At 42.6% G+C, this 16,491-nt stretch overlaps 1 protein-coding gene across 1 annotated transcript in view; it reads left to right on the top strand.

Annotated features, from left to right (window-relative positions):
- Positions 1–16,491, top strand: part of LOC109433986 (uncharacterized) — a 33,602-nt gene extending 17,111 nt beyond the window's left edge. Inside the window, 5 exon segments of the mRNA XM_074316005.1 lie at positions 4,410–4,804; positions 6,694–6,820; positions 8,869–8,964; positions 12,022–14,001; positions 14,004–16,491. Coding sequence (XP_074172106.1) covers positions 4,410–4,804; positions 6,694–6,820; positions 8,869–8,964; positions 12,022–14,001; positions 14,004–14,413 — 3,008 coding nt within the window. The 3' untranslated portion in view covers positions 14,414–16,491.

Below are 16,491 nucleotides of genomic sequence, written 5' to 3' on the forward strand. Positions count from 1 at the left end.
GTTCCCCTAAAAAAAATATGAATAACAAAATGGCAATAGTTATATATCTATCAACAATTACTTTCAATGTGAATGGATTAAATGATTCGATCAAAAACATAGGGTAGCTGAATGTATAAGAAAATATTCTTACCATGTGATCCAGCAATTGTGCTCCTATGTATTTAAACTATTGATTTGAAAATTTAACTTCACACAAACTCTTGCACATGAATGTGCATTGCAACTTTATTTGTAATTGCCCCAAACTGAAAGCAAAAAAGATATCAATAGCTATATGTGAGTGGGCCAAAAAAAACAAACCAAAACAAAACTGTGGTACATACATAGAGTGGAAATCAGTGATAAAAAGAAATGAGCTATCAAGGCACAAAAGACATGGAACATTTTTACATGCAAGTTGCTAAGTGAAAGAAGCCAGTCTGAAAAGACAATGTATGATTCTAATTATATGTAAAAGACAAAAACTATAGATACAGTTATATCAGTGGTCGCCAGAGGGGTGGAGGAAGGTTGGAGGATGCATATGTAAAGCACAGGGGATTTTTTGTGGCTGGAAAAGAATCTCTGTGATACCGTTATGCATTTGTCAAAACCCATAGAACTGTACAACACAAAGAGTAAGCTTTAATGTATGCAAATTCAAATAATTTAGGAGGGCAAGGGATCCCAGAAAAGAATGCCGACTATGACAAGAGAATCTGTATTGTGAATGTATGAAACAACCTCACTATGAAACAGAGGGAGTGTGGGAAAAGCTGCTGACCTAAGTAAGTAAGTTGGAAATGAATGGAGTCTAAAGACAAAATGAACTGCAAGTACATACTTTACTCTAGTTGAGCAAGTTGTCCCCATGTGGGTATAGGTTAACAATTCTAATACTGCTTTCCATGTATACAGGCACATCTAGTTTTATTGCATTTTGCTTTATTGGGCTTCACAGATGTTGCATTTTTTAGAAATTGAAGGCAAGACCTTCCACCAGCAAAAAGGTTACATCTCACTTTATTGTGATACTTGCTTTATTGCAGCGGTCTGGAACTCAGCTTGCAATATGTCTGAGGTATGCCTGTATCAGGTAAATGGATGGTGGATGGTAGGAGCCAGGTGTCTCACTGTTCGAATGAGAATTTACAGATAAGCAAGGAAAAGAGGCTAGAACGATCCATGTGGTAGTGGATTAGAGTTGGAGACATCAGTAAGAACTTATGTTTAATTTAATATAGATACAGATGGTATTTACACAGGTTAGTACATATACATATGTTTTGTCAGCTGAAAGGGCCTAAAAACCATGACACCCCAGTAGCAATCAGCCCACCCAGTGTCCAGATCTTGATTCTAATACAATTCTCTAATAAAATGTATCCAGGCTCCTTGGAGAAATGGCTGAGTCTAGGACTGGGGCAAGAAATATGCATGCATATACAAGATGATGCATGGAGCATCTTGTAATGCCGGAAAGTAAGGAAGTGCTCAAAAAACAATAATAGGGGCATGTCAAAGACACAGGAACCAACTGAAAGAACTCCCAATGGCCACAGGGGAAATAATTTGAAAAACACAAATATATAAATGGCATTATAACCCACAGTATTAAAATATATGAGTACATACTTACATAAATAGATTATTGAATAAGTTAGGAAAGGGGGAAGAAGAGACAAATCTCCAATGCTGAAGAATTCCAAATAAATTAGTAGATACTCCACCCTAGGGGAGAGGTCATAGTGACTTACTTTCAAAGAGTACAGTGGGGGAAAAGTAAGTTTGTAGTGAAGAATCCTGGCAAACACTACTTCAGCCAAGTAATCAAAGTCAACTTAAACAGTCAGTCATAAATCATACTGATAGTATGTACACTTGATATGATGTGATTAAAAATGACATTCTACTTCTGTGACCTTCCACCCCCAAACCTATAACCCCATGATAAAAGCCCATACTCATGAGAAAAACAGTTAAATTCCAGCAGAGGGGCATCCTACAATATACCTGACTAATACTCCTCAAAATTGTCATGATCATCATAAACAAGCAAAGTCTGACACAGCCAGGAGGAGCCTCAGGAGACATAACTAATGCAGTGTGGTATCCTGGATAGGATCCTAGAACAGAAAAATGACATTAGATAAATACTAAGGTAATCTGAATAAACTGTGGGCTTTAGTTAATAACAATGTACCATACTAATGTAGAATGCTAATGATAGGGGAATTTGGGTGGGGGGTTTACTATGGAACTCTATTATCAGCTGACTTCCTAGAAATCTGAAATTGTTCTAAAAAAGTCTAGTAATAACAACAACAAAAATAGAAATTTCCAAACTCTTACACACACACACACACACACACACACACACACAGTCCTTCTATAAGCCAGCCACTCCAGTGTTGATTTTGAAATGTTTTCTTTTCAATGATCACAACAGCCTGGTGAAGTGGGAAGTATTATTGTATCTATGGGGAAATTGAGGTTCAAAGAAATGTAGTGATTTCCCCTTGGTCATGCACCTGGCAAAGCTTGGTTTCTAGAGCCTGGACTGAAACTTGGGAATCTGGGTCCAGAGCTGACTTTAGACACTTTAACAGAGCATGTGAAGTCCTCAACATGGTGCTGACAGACAGTGAGGCTCAGCTGCTGTTGCTCTTATTGTTGGAATTTTTAATCATATTTTTCCATTCTCTTTGACACACCAGAGCACTTACTGTCAGCACCGTATAGTCCCACGGTGTTGTCCTAATCTTGTGTCATTCTCCAATGGCTCTTCCATTGATGGCTTTTCTCTCTGGCACACTTGCATTACATCCAAAGGCCACACCTGCCTCCACATTGAGCATAGCCCTGAGCTCAGCTCACTAGATATGATTTGGGCCTTGGATTTCTCTGCATCTTTAGCAGTGACCAAGCAACAGGTTCTAATCTCCTTCAACAGTCCCAAGGCCAATGTGGCTGTCTCCATTTGACTTTACAGGTGTTGATGACTTTTAAGTATTTGGCCATGACCTTCACTTGGGAGGAGTGGGGGCAACTGGACTTGGCTCCTCTGAGGACTCTGTATCAGGATGTAATGCTGGAGACCTGTAGGTTCCTGGTTTCACTGGGTAAGCCTCACTTCCCTCCCATGTGGTGAACCCTCAGCCTTTTTCTTCATTTCACCCTCTCACTCCAGAACTGACTGGTGGACGAGGCCTTTGGAGCCCACCCTTCCTCCTAGCCATAACTCCTGCGGTGTTCCTGTCTTGCCTCTTCTTTCCTGTTCTCCCTGTGTCCAAGCGGGTACCATGAGGGGCCAAAACACACAGTAAGTGAAATCAAAAACTAAGCCAAGAATTAAACCAAGCCTACACTCTCACTCCAATATCTAGCATAGGCTGGCCTCTGTCTGAGGTCCTTATTCCAGATTCTCACCAGAGGGAAACTGAGTGGTCAAGCTTTGTTGGGTTAGGTGTCCCCATAACCCAGTGAGCAGGGGCTGGAGGTGAGGGGCCATTCTCTAAAAAGTTCATGAGTCAGGCAGGCCACCCAGCACACCGAAATTACACCATCTCGGTTAGAAGGCTTGTTTTTTCCCTGATACCTACATGACCATCCCTTGCTTCCTAAGGCCTGGGCCACAATTCTTTGATGGTACAGATGATTCTAGAGGGTGTACAGACATATCATCAGCTGACATTGATGGACATCTTGAGAAAGCCGTTCAGTTTTCCTTTCTCTTTCCTGCCTTCTGATTGTTGTCAGGATAGTTTTGCTTTAGAGATAAATTATCGACACCTCTCCCAACTTCGGCTAATGTTCCTTTTCAACAGAAGAAGCAGCCCCTGACTCATAGCGCGGGGCAGGCCACATAAGCTTACTGGAACTTAAAGCATTATTTTGATCTCATTGTTGTTGTATTTTGATGGTAACCTATTTGTGAAAAGTGGAACTTGTATTTGTAACAAATTCCCAGGTAACGCTGATGTGGTCTGTGGGTTGAAAACTACTGATTCTGGGAACATTGACTATATTAAAGATTTATCTTCATTTTTCATTGTAAATCCTAGCTCAGAGAGGTGAAGTGCTCTCGCAGGGGTACATAGGAAAGTTCCAGGCATGGATCTTCTGATATATTTCTTAGCAGAGTCATTGGTGATATTTGTCAAAACGTAAAATTCATGGATCACATGTTAGAGGTCTTTACGGTCAGGAATTTGCCCGAAGTGCTCCGGATATCTGTATGGGTCTCCCTTAAGAGGAAGCGATGCTACGCCCTCTCTTTGTATCCTTAGGGCACGGTTTCCCAGAAAACAGAACGTGGGCTCTCGGGTTCATCAGGATTGTTGGAAACTACATTACCCAAAGGCAGTGCCTAGCACGTCGCAGGCAGACACTAGGACAATGACGGAAACAAAGGGGCGTTTCCTGAGGTGGCGTGGGCGGGACTTCCGGCGTCTTGTTAGGACGTCATTCGGTTGTGGCCGGTGTCCTAACCTACCCTGGTGGCTGGAGCGCTAGGCAGAGGCACCCACCCAGAGCGGTCTTGGAGACCCAGCAAAGGACCGTGAGGAGAATAGTACCCACCTCCACGCTTCTGTCTGAGCCTTGTAGCAGGGGTGACCGCCCAGCGCTCTCCGGAGCTTCGGCACCAGCCGTTCGTCTCCGCAGCTCCGGGACGCGGCGCCCTAGGCCTCGTGCGCGTTCCACACGGCGGACACTGAGGTGCCAGGTCACCCTGCCCAGGGCTGGCGTGAGGGGTCGGCCGAGCAGCCTGGACCGGCTTTTGTCGCCGCCTCTCGCGGTCTCGCTCCCCATGGCGGCGCCGGTGAGTGGAAGGTTCCGCGCCGGGGTCGCCGCATGTACGGTTCCACCCTTTGTGACGTAGGGGATCCCTGGAGTCTTCGCCTTTCCATCTTAATGCTCTTGGATCTAAAGGTCCTGGGGAATGAATGGGGTGTAGGAGTGGCAGGTCTGATCACTTCCGACCCAGGGTTCTGAATCCAGGCCAGGGGGTGTAAGAAGAGGCCGCCATTTCTGGTTGTAACCTTCAGCTTGTCGCTCCTCCGCTCTTGGCCTCCATTCCCTCGGGTCTCAAACTGGAATCTTTTTCTCTCTCAGTTGAGGAATTGGATAGGCTATACGTGGGACCTGCGTCCTTCAGTGCTCAGCACGGCCCAGAGAGCGTCACTATGGATGTGGTTTCTGGAGCGTGAGTCCCCTGGTCCTGCTGTCGTCTTAGGCTCACTCCACGGAGAGTCTGACCCTCAGGCCTCCCTGCCTCAGGCCTTGATCCATCTGAAAACGGGGGATGAGAGCCTGGAGAGGAGAGGTGAAGTGGGAGCAGCGTTTTTGGAAGTGCTGCTCCTCCAACAGAAGTGGACGGTCCAGGACAGGCTGGAAGACAGGACCGACACTGGATTTATCTTTGCAGATGCCATCTGTGTAATACAAGTGAAGTTGGCTTGCCACTTGCAGCGAATCCATTTTCCTGTTTAACACATTTACTTGTGTTTCAAAAGTGAATCCATTACAATATTCATTAGTTACAGCGCATGTGAATGAGTCTCTTGACACGTAAACACGCAACAGGCCCTAAGTTACTCTCCTCGAGCCACCTGTTTGCTCTCATCATATAGGTGTGATCACCTTCGGGGCTTATTCATTTTTCCTCTGCTGGCTTGTTCCCTAACTTCATTCCAGCCCCTTTCCAGAATCCCCTCAGAGAGGTCCCCGGTTGTCCCATCTAAAGTATCCCCCAAATCTTTGTATTCATTTCATTCTCTTTTGTTGTTTTCGGCCTTTAGCATCATATGATTTTATCTTGCGCATTTATTTAGTTTCTTGTCCATCTTTCCCCAATGAGCTCCGCTTTCTACTCTATCCCAGGCCTAGAACAGTGCTGGGCCTGTACCAGGTGCTCATTAAGTGGTTGATGAATGAAAGACTCCACCTCTGGAACACACTTAGATTAAATCTGAAACACCAGAGGGACCTGGGTTCAAATTTTGCCCCTTGCCATTACACATGTAAATCTAAGCGACTTGAGTTTGAGCTTCCGTTTGCTGATTGTGAAGTGGAGACAGTGATGGTATTTACCTCATGGGTTGCAGGACGATTAATCAAATTCTCAAACACATCTAGCACTGACGTGCTGGGCACTGCAGTGTTTGCTTTATGAACGTTTTCTGTCTAATTCCCACAACCACTTGGTGAAGTGGGAACTATTGTGTTGATGTGGAAATTGAGGCTCAAAGAAATTAGCATGTGTTGGTTCAAAAAGCTGGATTTAAACCCTGGGAGTCTAGCTCCAGACCTAGAAACTTTAGTTGCTTTAACACAGCATCTAAAGCTCTCAGGTACAGGCAGTGTCGACCAGTGTTGCTCCTGTTATCATTATTGGAATTATTACTTTGATCCCACTCTCATAACGACCCAGAGCACTTCGTGTCTGCTGCTCACAGTCCGCATGAGATTATTATTGTTTTGTGTCACTGTCCAATGGCTTCCCATATAGGAGGCTTTTCTGTCCCACACCTTTGTATTCTGTCAAAGGCACCATTTACCTGTCTCCTGAGCCCAGCACAGAGCTAGATTCTCAATAGATATTCAGTGATTGAGGCTTTGGGACTCCCTGGATATTTGCCACTAACCAAGCAGTAGGCTGTAATCTCAGTAGGCATACGGCTACCCCACCACCTCTGTTTGACTTTCTAGGCATTGGTATCATTTGAAGATGTGGCTGTGACCTTCACTAGGGAAGAATGGAGACATCTGGACCTAGACCAGAAGACTTTACACCAGGAGGTGATGCTGGAGATTTGTGGACTCCTGGTCTCACTGGGTAAGGCCTCATCTGTCTCCCATGTGGTACCCATATCCTCTTTCATTCCATCCTCTCTCTCTAAGAATGGCTGATTGAGAAGACCTCAGGAACTCACCTTCCCCTCTCCCCACAACCTCAGCATGTTCTGGTATAACCTCCTCTTGCTTGGTTTCCCTGTGTCTGCATCAGGGATTATTGTATAAGAAACAGTTCTTCTCAACACTTTTACCCAAGTGTCCAGCACAAGCTGGCCCCAGTCAGACATTTTTATTCTAGATTCCCATAAGAGGAAAGCTGATTGATTGAGCTTGGTTGAGTTGGATGTCCCCACAGCCCAGTTAGCAGGACCTGTGGGTAACAGGAGGTTCTCCAAGAAGGGGGCGAATCAGACAGACAAGAAGTTATTTGTCATCAGTGCTACTGGCATTTAAGCAACACAATCTCAGCTAAAAGTCTTCTTTGACCTCTGAGACCTGCACAGTTGACCCTTATTTCCTAAGGCCTATGCCTTTCTTTGCTGCTACAGGAGTCAATTTTAGAGGATGCACAGACACATTTTCAAATGGTGGTGATAAGCATCTGCCAAAGCTGTTTCTTTTTCCTTTTTCTTTCCTGCTTCTTTCTTGTTGTTGAGAGAGTCTGGACTTAGTGCTGCATGTGTAATACTCCCATGGCTGTTCGCTCATCTCCCCTTCAGCAGAAAGAACAGCCTTGCAGACTTGAGCAGGCAGCATGAGTTTGCTGGGACCACAATTATTTTGATCTTATCATGTTTTTGTAGTATCCTTTTACTTAGCCCAAGTGAACAAATTATCTTTAAAGTGCTTAGAAATAGAACTGGGAACATAGCAAGTGCTATGTACATATTATATATAATAAATTAATAAATCCCAAATGTTCTTCCACCGAAACTCTAAATGTCCAGTTTACCCAGAAATTGGTCTGAATACAACTTGATGGAGACCTAAGGTCTCCCTTTTCCCAAATGTCCAAATGGTTACGTCTGACAGGGCTTTCCCAGCATTGTGTCTACATAGTGTCTCCCAGGAGATCAGTCATCAATGCAGTAAGTACAGTGTTATTTTCTGACAATTGTGATTAGTGGCTGAAAGGAGAAATATCGGGAATGGTATTCCAGGTGGAGGACCAACACAAGCCAAGTACCTGAGGGGGCAGTGAGCTTAGTCCCTTAGATATAAAGGAAGATCTGATTCACCATTTCACTGTCGCATCACGGAGCTCAGTGCCATGCATATAGCAGACATCAGTGAACATTTGCTAAGTGACGACTGGATGAATTCTGGCTTGCAGTACAGGATTTTCTACTCAAAGTTTCTGTGGGTCCTGGTGCCTAAGTCACTGACTTCTCTCCAGAGTCCTCCTGGTTTTAAACTTTCACATTTGACAAAACGTGTTTGGCTGCATGTACCAGAAAACCACCTCATACTGGTTTCACCCTGAAAAAAGTTTATTACTTCACTTAATGAGAGGTCCTGAGGTGGGGCAGGCTCCTGGGTTGGTAGATGCCAGCCCAGTTTTCTGTCAGCTTTTTCTCCTTGGTCCAGGTCATCAGGCTTGAATCCTTGAAGTCGGCACAGGATGATGCCCCAGCACGTAGGACAGCAGGTCCCCACGTTTTGCCCTATCTTCCCAACCTGGATGAAAGCCTCTTTCTTCAGAATGGGTAGCAGTTTTAGGTCATGAGCTACCTCAGACAACTGACTATCATTAGATGCCATTCCCCAGTTGATTTAGTCCCGTATTTTTAGCCATCCTTGGGCACCAGAATCACTGGGCCACTTTAAAAACTATACCAAGGCTCAGTCCTTATGTCCAGAGATTTGGTTTAATTTGTTCTGTGTTCGAAACGCAGATATCTCTAGGTAGTTCTGATGCCCAGGGAGGTTGAATCCTACTGACTTAATTAGGGAAAACCTTCTGGAAGGAGGAATCCCCTTTCTGGGGTTTCATGGTGGTGTGTTAAAAGTGTATAGTCCTGTATAGTTGAGACTTTTCCTTTCGTCTTTACCTATATATCCCTGCCCCATTTATTTCTACATGCACAGGGCAGCCTGTTCCCAAACCAGAGCTGATCTGCCTCCTGGAGCATGGGCAAGAACTATGGGCAATAAAGAGAGGCCTCTCCAGAAGCATCTGTACAGGTAAGTGGCTGAGAGTCTGGCAGGTGGGTGTCATGAAGTCGGCAGAGGATCACTGTGTCTGAAATTCTGTGGGCGGCTGTTTCTTTTTGTGGCCTTGCTGTGGTCTTCCTAGGTGGTCATGGAGCACTTTGAACTGTGTTTCCTGTCTTCCCACCCCCATCACTCTCTTTGCCATTACCAGGGTTAAAAGGTGGTATGTTAGGTAAGTGACAGGCTGGCAATGTTGAGCCACTCACCAGCCTCATGATCCTGGGACAGTTGTGTGATCTCACTGTGCCTGTGATATACAAGTTAGGCTGAGTTATTGGTACCTGCTTTGAAAGATAAACTGCAAAATCTTGGTGGGTCAACAGATTAAATAAGAGGTTTTTTTTCTCATCATGCCATGTCAAATGTGGGTTAGCAGGGGAATCTGTACGACATAATTATGCAGGGATCTAGGTGCATTCTTTTGTCAATATATGGCTTTAAGGTTGCCCTGGAATCATCCAACTGGCCAAGAAGAACAGGAGAGAAGGAGAGTAGTCATATTATTCACTTGCACACACACGTCACTTCCATTCACATTCCATGGTCAAGAACTGTCCATTAGTGTCCATGTTGTATTACACTGGGAAATTTGGTTTAACTTTGTGCCCAAGGAGAACCCATGGGTATACAGAACATATACTCAGTCTGCTAAACTTGGCCTACGTTTGACAAACATCGTAATGGTAATTCCCAGATCCTTGGATTACTCAGGAATGTAATTAGATAACACAAAACGGCTCATTAGCTCACTGCCTGACCTGAAGTAAGCGGCTCAACAAAAGTTACCTATTAGTAATATTCATGTCTTATTAGTCATAATGAATAATGACATCTCAAACTTCTTTCCAGATTCAGAAAAGACCGTCCTTTCTTCTGCAGATTACTACTTCCAGTTATACTCTGCATCCCACTCTTTTTTTATTTCTCCATCCAATCATTTATTTATATACACGTACATGCATAATCCAAGGATCTGGCCTCTCAACTCAGCAAAAACTTTTCCCACATTATCATGCCCAAGCTTTTGTAACATTTTGCTCTTGTTTCCTCTTCTGACTTGACCTTCTCTGTCATCGTCTTTAATCCCTTCTTCAACATTGGCTTCAGCAAGAATCTGACAGCCCTTACTTTTTATTCTATGCTGTTTATCTTGGTGAACTCACTCATGTTTATACCTTCAACTTCAACCTGAGTGTGTTAGGTCCCATAATATAGACACGATGGCTAACATACACTGCTTACTCAGTGACTGGCATCTTACTAAGTGCTGTATATGTACTCTTTCACTCCATCCTAACAACAGACCTATCAGGGAGGCTAAAGGACTTTGGGTGGCTTGCTAAAGGCCACAGAGCTAGTGTGAGATACTGCTGGAGTTTCAGACGGGGGCCTTTGTCTCAGAGACCCTAAAGAAAACTACAGTAAATAACTGTGTAGGCCCTCTAACTTTTATAATTGTCCCAAGGTGTACAGATTTAGAAAAACCATCAACTGTGATTTATGATACTGTTATCATTAGTCAGTGTATGTCCTGTTTTATTTTATTTCATTGTATTTCAGTATTCATTCATTCCCCTTTAAAACATTGTGATGAACACCTGCAAACCATTGACCTAAGTACTAGAAGGTTATCTACTCCTTACATCTATCAATGTGTTTCTTTCCTTTTCCGTTCCTGTGCTGTCTCTCTCACATAGATAACCACTTTATTTTGGATTTGTTATTCCATTCCTTTTTCTTTAGGAAGGTTTGTTATTCCAAATTTGTTGTTTTAGATAAATATAGGGCTGTTCACATACTCTGTTTTTTCTTGTGTCAGTTTTGGTAATTTGAGCCTTTCAAGGAATTTGTCCACTTCATTTGATTATTCTATCCATTACTTTTTAAGATCGTTTCATCTTAAAGTGGTAAATTTTATGTTACGTATATTTTGCCACAATAAAAAGTGCTAAAAAATAAATTTAAGGTGTACATATCATTTTTATACTGCTATTAACAACTAACATTTTCAATTTTTTTTATATCTATGCCTAAGTCACATTGTCTTGATGTATAAATTCATCATAATCCTACCTTCAAAGGGCAAGCCGTCCTGGCTTTATTCTTCTTCGGAGATATCCTAGTTCCTTTGTTCATTTATGTAAATCCCACAATCAGCTTGTCAGTATTCATGAAAAGCCCTACTGGAATTTTATCTGAAGTTGTATTGAATTTTCAGAAGAATATGAGGAAAATCAGTGACTTTATATTACTTTCATGTAGATCTTTATTAATGCATTAAGTTTTATAATTTCCTTCATCTAGATGTTATCAATTTTGTGTCTGTTCACCAACTTTTTATTCAGACATAGTAGACTCAGTGTGTGCACCGTGGCTTCTCACACTCCCGCACTTTTGCATAGGCCATAATCCTGAGAATGTTCCTCATCTGTCACTGCTGCCTTTCCATCCATATCGCCACCATCTCATCCTCTTATGTGCTTTACTTCACCTGGCATTCAGCATTCTCTCTAGACTCTGAACCTTTGTACTTTCTGTCTGCTATGGTTTTCCTCCTAATTCCTCTGCCTGGGAATTTCTACTCTCCTGTAGAAATAAGCCCACATAGCTTCTTTTCCAAGCAGCATCCACTGACCTCTTTCTGTCTCCCATCTGGGCCAAATTAGGTGCCCCTTCCCTGTGCTGTCATTGCACCATGGGATATCCTCTCTTAGAGCACAGTCATTACATACAGTGTAATCATTACTCTACCCACCTTCCCCCATTCTGGAGATTGAGGAGGAGGAGTCTCCACTTTAGATTCTCTGTGCCCTGCCCCAGCTTTTCCTCCTGGGTTTCCTTTCAGAGATGTCAAGAGTTCAAGGGTTAGTAAAGAAAGAAATTGTAAATCTGGGTTTAAGAGATGTGAAAATGCAGTAAGTGTTAGAAGCATTATTTTCATCTTCATTCGCTCCCTAAAATGGTGATTTTGTTTATTCTTTGTTACTATCACTCATACACACCTTTTTTGTATTGGACTTCCTTCAGGTAAAGAAGCAAAACTTGAAACCACAGAGCCCACTGCTTCTCAGCTGGCCTTGTCTGAGGAAGCCTCTTGTAAGGAAGAAGTGACACAGGGAAACTCAAGGGATTCCAAGTTGGGGCAAGCAAGGGATCAGGAAAAGCTATCAGAAATGCAGGAAGGGAGCTTGAGGCCAGGAACAGACCCCCACAAGGAGATAAACTATAGGAGCCTGAGCCATAAACATGATGATTTGGAGACAGAAGATAGTCTGCGTTTAAGGGGTTTACAGGAGCAAGTCACTACACGAGATGTGCTGCGTGAACATGATTCCCAAGGACCAGGAAACGGCCCTGTGATTGATGGACAAAATAACCTCTACAAATGCAAGGAATGTGGAAAGGGGTTTAGCAAGAATTGGATTCTTGTTCAGCATCAACAGATTCATGCTGGAGTGAAGCCCTATGAATGCAATGAATGTGGGAAAGCCTGTCGCTATATGGCAGACTTCATTCGACATATGAGGTTTCACACTGGGGAACAACCATACAAGTGTATCGAGTGTGGGAAGGCCTTCAAACGCAGGTCTCACCTCACAGAGCACCAGCGTATTCACACTGGAGATAAGCCCTATGAGTGCAAAGAATGTGGTAAAGCTTTCACTCACCGCTCCACTTTCATCCAGCATAGTATGACCCACACGGGAGAAAAACCCTTTCTGTGCAAAGAATGTGGAAAAGGTTTTCGCCTCAACTCATCCTTCACTCAACACATGAGGATTCACACTGGAGAGAAACCTTATGAGTGCAGCGAATGTGGAAAGGCCTTTACTTACCGCTCTACTTTCATCCGGCATAAGAAGACCCATACTGGAGAGAAGCCCTTTGAGTGCAACAAGTGTATCGAGTGTGGGAAGGTCTTCAATTGCAGGTCTCACCTCACAGAGCACCAGCGTATTCACACTGGAGATAAGCCCTATGAGTGCAAAGAATGTGGTAAAGCTTTCACCCACCGCTCCACTTTCATCCAGCATAGTATGACCCACACAGGAGAAAAACCCTTTCTGTGCAAAGAATGTGGAAAAGGTTTTTGCCTCAACTCATCCTTCACTCAACACATGAGGATTCACACTGGAGAGAAACCTTATGAGTGCAGTGAATGTGGAAAGGCCTTTACTTATCGCTCTACTTTCGTCCAGCATAAGAGGACCCATACTGGAGAGAAGCCCTTTGAGTGCAACAAGTGTATCGAGTGTGGGAAGGTCTTCAAACGCAGGTCTCACCTCACAGAGCACCAGCGTATTCACACTGGAGATAAGCCCTATGAGTGCAAAGAATGTGGTAAAGCTTTCACCTACCGCTCCACTTTCATCCAGCATAGTACAACCCACACAGGAGAAAAACCCTTTCTGTGCAAAGAATGTGGAAAAGGTTTTTGCCTCAACTCATCCTTCACTCAACACATGAGGATTCACACTGGAGAGAAACCTTATGAGTGCAGTGAATGTGGAAAGGCCTTTACTTATCGCTCTACTTTCGTCCAGCATAAGAGGACCCATACTGGAGAGAAGCCCTTTGAGTGCAACAAGTGTATCGAGTGTGGGAAGGTCTTCAAACGCAGGTCTCACCTCACAGAGCACCAGCGTATTCACACTGGAGATAAGCCCTATGAGTGCAAAGAATGTGGTAAAGCTTTCACCTACCGCTCCACTTTCATCCAGCATAGTACAACCCACACAGGAGAAAAACCCTTTCTGTGCAAAGAATGTGGAAAAGGTTTTTGCCTCAACTCATCCTTCACTCAACACATGAGGATTCACACTGGAGAGAAACCTTATGAGTGCAGTGAATGTGGAAAGGCCTTTACTTATCGCTCTACTTTCGTCCGGCATAAGAGGACCCATACTGGAGAGAAGCCCCTTGAGTGCAAAGAATGTGGCAAAGCCTTTTGTGACAGTTCTTCCTTAATTCAACACATGAGGATTCACACTAGTGAGAGGCCCTATGAGTCAGGGAATGTGGAAAAGCCTTTACACACCACTCTGTTTTTATCCGACATAATAGGATCCACAGTGGAGAAAAGTCCTTGGAATGTAATGTATGTGCAAAAGTCTTTTACTATAGCTCTTCCTTTACTCGACACATGAGGATTCACACTGGAGAGAAGCCCTATGTATGCAGAGAATGTGGAAAGGCCTTTTCCCAACCTGCAAATTTTGTTCGGCATAATAGGATCCACACTGGAGAAAAACCTTATGAGTGCAAAGAATGTGAAAAGGCCTTTTGTGACAACTTTGCCTTAACTCAACACATGAGAACTCACACTGGAGAGAAACCCTTTGAATGTAGTGAATGTGGAAAGGTCTTCAGCCACAGTTCATCGTTTACTCACCATCGAAAGATTCATACCAGAGTTTAAAAGGAAGTTTTTTGTAGGAAGGTTTTTGCAAGTATGTTCACCTCAGTCGATTTTAGTGAACTCATACTAGTGAAATACCTTTCCTTTTAAATACAACCAATTAAATATACACATTAACTACAATTCTACTTTTGATGGAGCTGCAGGATGTGTGATGGGCCAGTGCACTGTGTGGATAAACCTCTTGGAGCACCTGGCTCAGGTGAACAGAGATGGCACCACTGGGTCCCACAGGACATTTACTGCATAAGGCCACCCTGCCAAAACTGGGAGACGTAGCACATCTACCTAATACACAGAAACAAACCGAGGGAGGCGGCCAAAATGAGGAGCCAAACATGCAGTGTTTAGAAGGTTGAGAAATTCTAACCAAAATGTAAAACACTCAACTAGAACATTTTTAGAAAACAGGAGAAAATCTTTTGTGTTCCTGCTGAACTCTTCTCATGGTTTCATAGAATAATAATTGAATAAAAATGTCCATGGTGCCCTATCTGTGCCTCTGGCCCTGTTACCCCACTCCATCAATTATCCATTGCTGTTCTTTCTGGCCACACTGGCCTTGACCTGGTGCCAGCCAACCTCAGGGCCTTAGATGTGCAGTTCTCTTTTCCGGGACTGCTAGGCCCCACCTTTGAACCTCGGTAGGGCTCCTGCATGTTTCTTGGGTCTGCATATCACTTAGCTTATGTTCCTCAAAGGTAGACAGGACAGTGTTTTGGAATAAAGGGTACTTTTGATAATTGTTGGTAGAGCTACCCTCAATGGTCTAACTTTGGATGTTATAAAAAACACATAAAGGGGGGAAGGCCTTTTTATCCCTCATATCCCAATCCCCCCACCTCAAAATAACCAGTTATAAGCGTGTCAGGGAAATTGGAAAGAAGCCATACACACATTTCCATTTCCTTTCTCTTCTACCTCTCCTTCTTTTAAAATACTCTTCAGATGGATTTATAGTATGAACATGAGATTATTGTATACATTTTTCCTAAATGCATGATAACCACTGAGAGTCTCTCATGGAAAATTCTCAGGTGTAGTGTAAGACTCTAGGCTGGGTCAATTTCTAATATGACCGTTTAGATAACAAGTGATTAATTACCTGCCACAGAAAATTTTCAAAGGGATGACAATTATGTTTCTCTTCAGTATGAATTATCAGATACTGAGAAAGATATTTCTCTGGCCAAAAGATTATCCTGAATAGTTAACCTTCAGTTTTATTTTCTAGGAATTACTTTACAGGACTGTACTGAACAGCATAGTGTGTATGTTCACAGTACTGTGCGGTGTGTCCTATTTTATTGTTTGAGTACTGTACATATGTACTGTTTGTACACATGTATGACTGAGAGTGAAAGCAATACAATAACGAGTACATTACACAAAAGACGTAATTGAAATATTTTTGTTATAATGAAATATTTTTGTTATAATGAAATATTGCATATAATTTATTTATAAGACACATATTAAACAAGGTGCATTTAAACAGAAAAAAACATTCCATAAAAGGTCATGTACTGATTGGTTGTGCTGACCAGAGACTCACAGGAACCTGAACCTGGATTTCCCCTGTGTAGCAGTGGCTCAGTATTTACTAAATCAGCCTTTGGATTATTTTTTAATTTCTTTTTATGTCCTCTTATTGATTTATTAGCTTTTTTGAGTTTAGTGATTGATTTAGAGTTTGTGGTATACATCAGAGGTTGGCAACTTTCTCTCTAATTGGCCAAATAGTAAATATTTTAGGCCAAGAGGCAAAAATAAAGGATGTTATATCAGCACACATATAACAATTGAGAAACAAATTTCTACACATTTTTAATTCTTTATTTAAAATTCAAAATATAATAATGATTGAGTGTATAGTTTTGCAATATTGGTCTACCAGTACAATGTATATTATTATTTTGGGGGGAGCTAACATTTCACTTAATGAGATAAAAGTTAATGTTTATCAAAATAGATGACAAATGTTCATGTGTTAATGCATATCTGGATTTATTTAACCTATTTCATCTTTTTAAAAAAATTAATGAATTTTAATAAAATGCAATATAGCACTAATAAAA

The sequence above is a fragment of the Rhinolophus sinicus genome, linkage group LG11, assembly GCF_036562045.2.
Source record: "Rhinolophus sinicus isolate RSC01 linkage group LG11, ASM3656204v1, whole genome shotgun sequence".
NCBI classification, from domain to species: domain Eukaryota; kingdom Metazoa; phylum Chordata; class Mammalia; order Chiroptera; family Rhinolophidae; genus Rhinolophus; species Rhinolophus sinicus.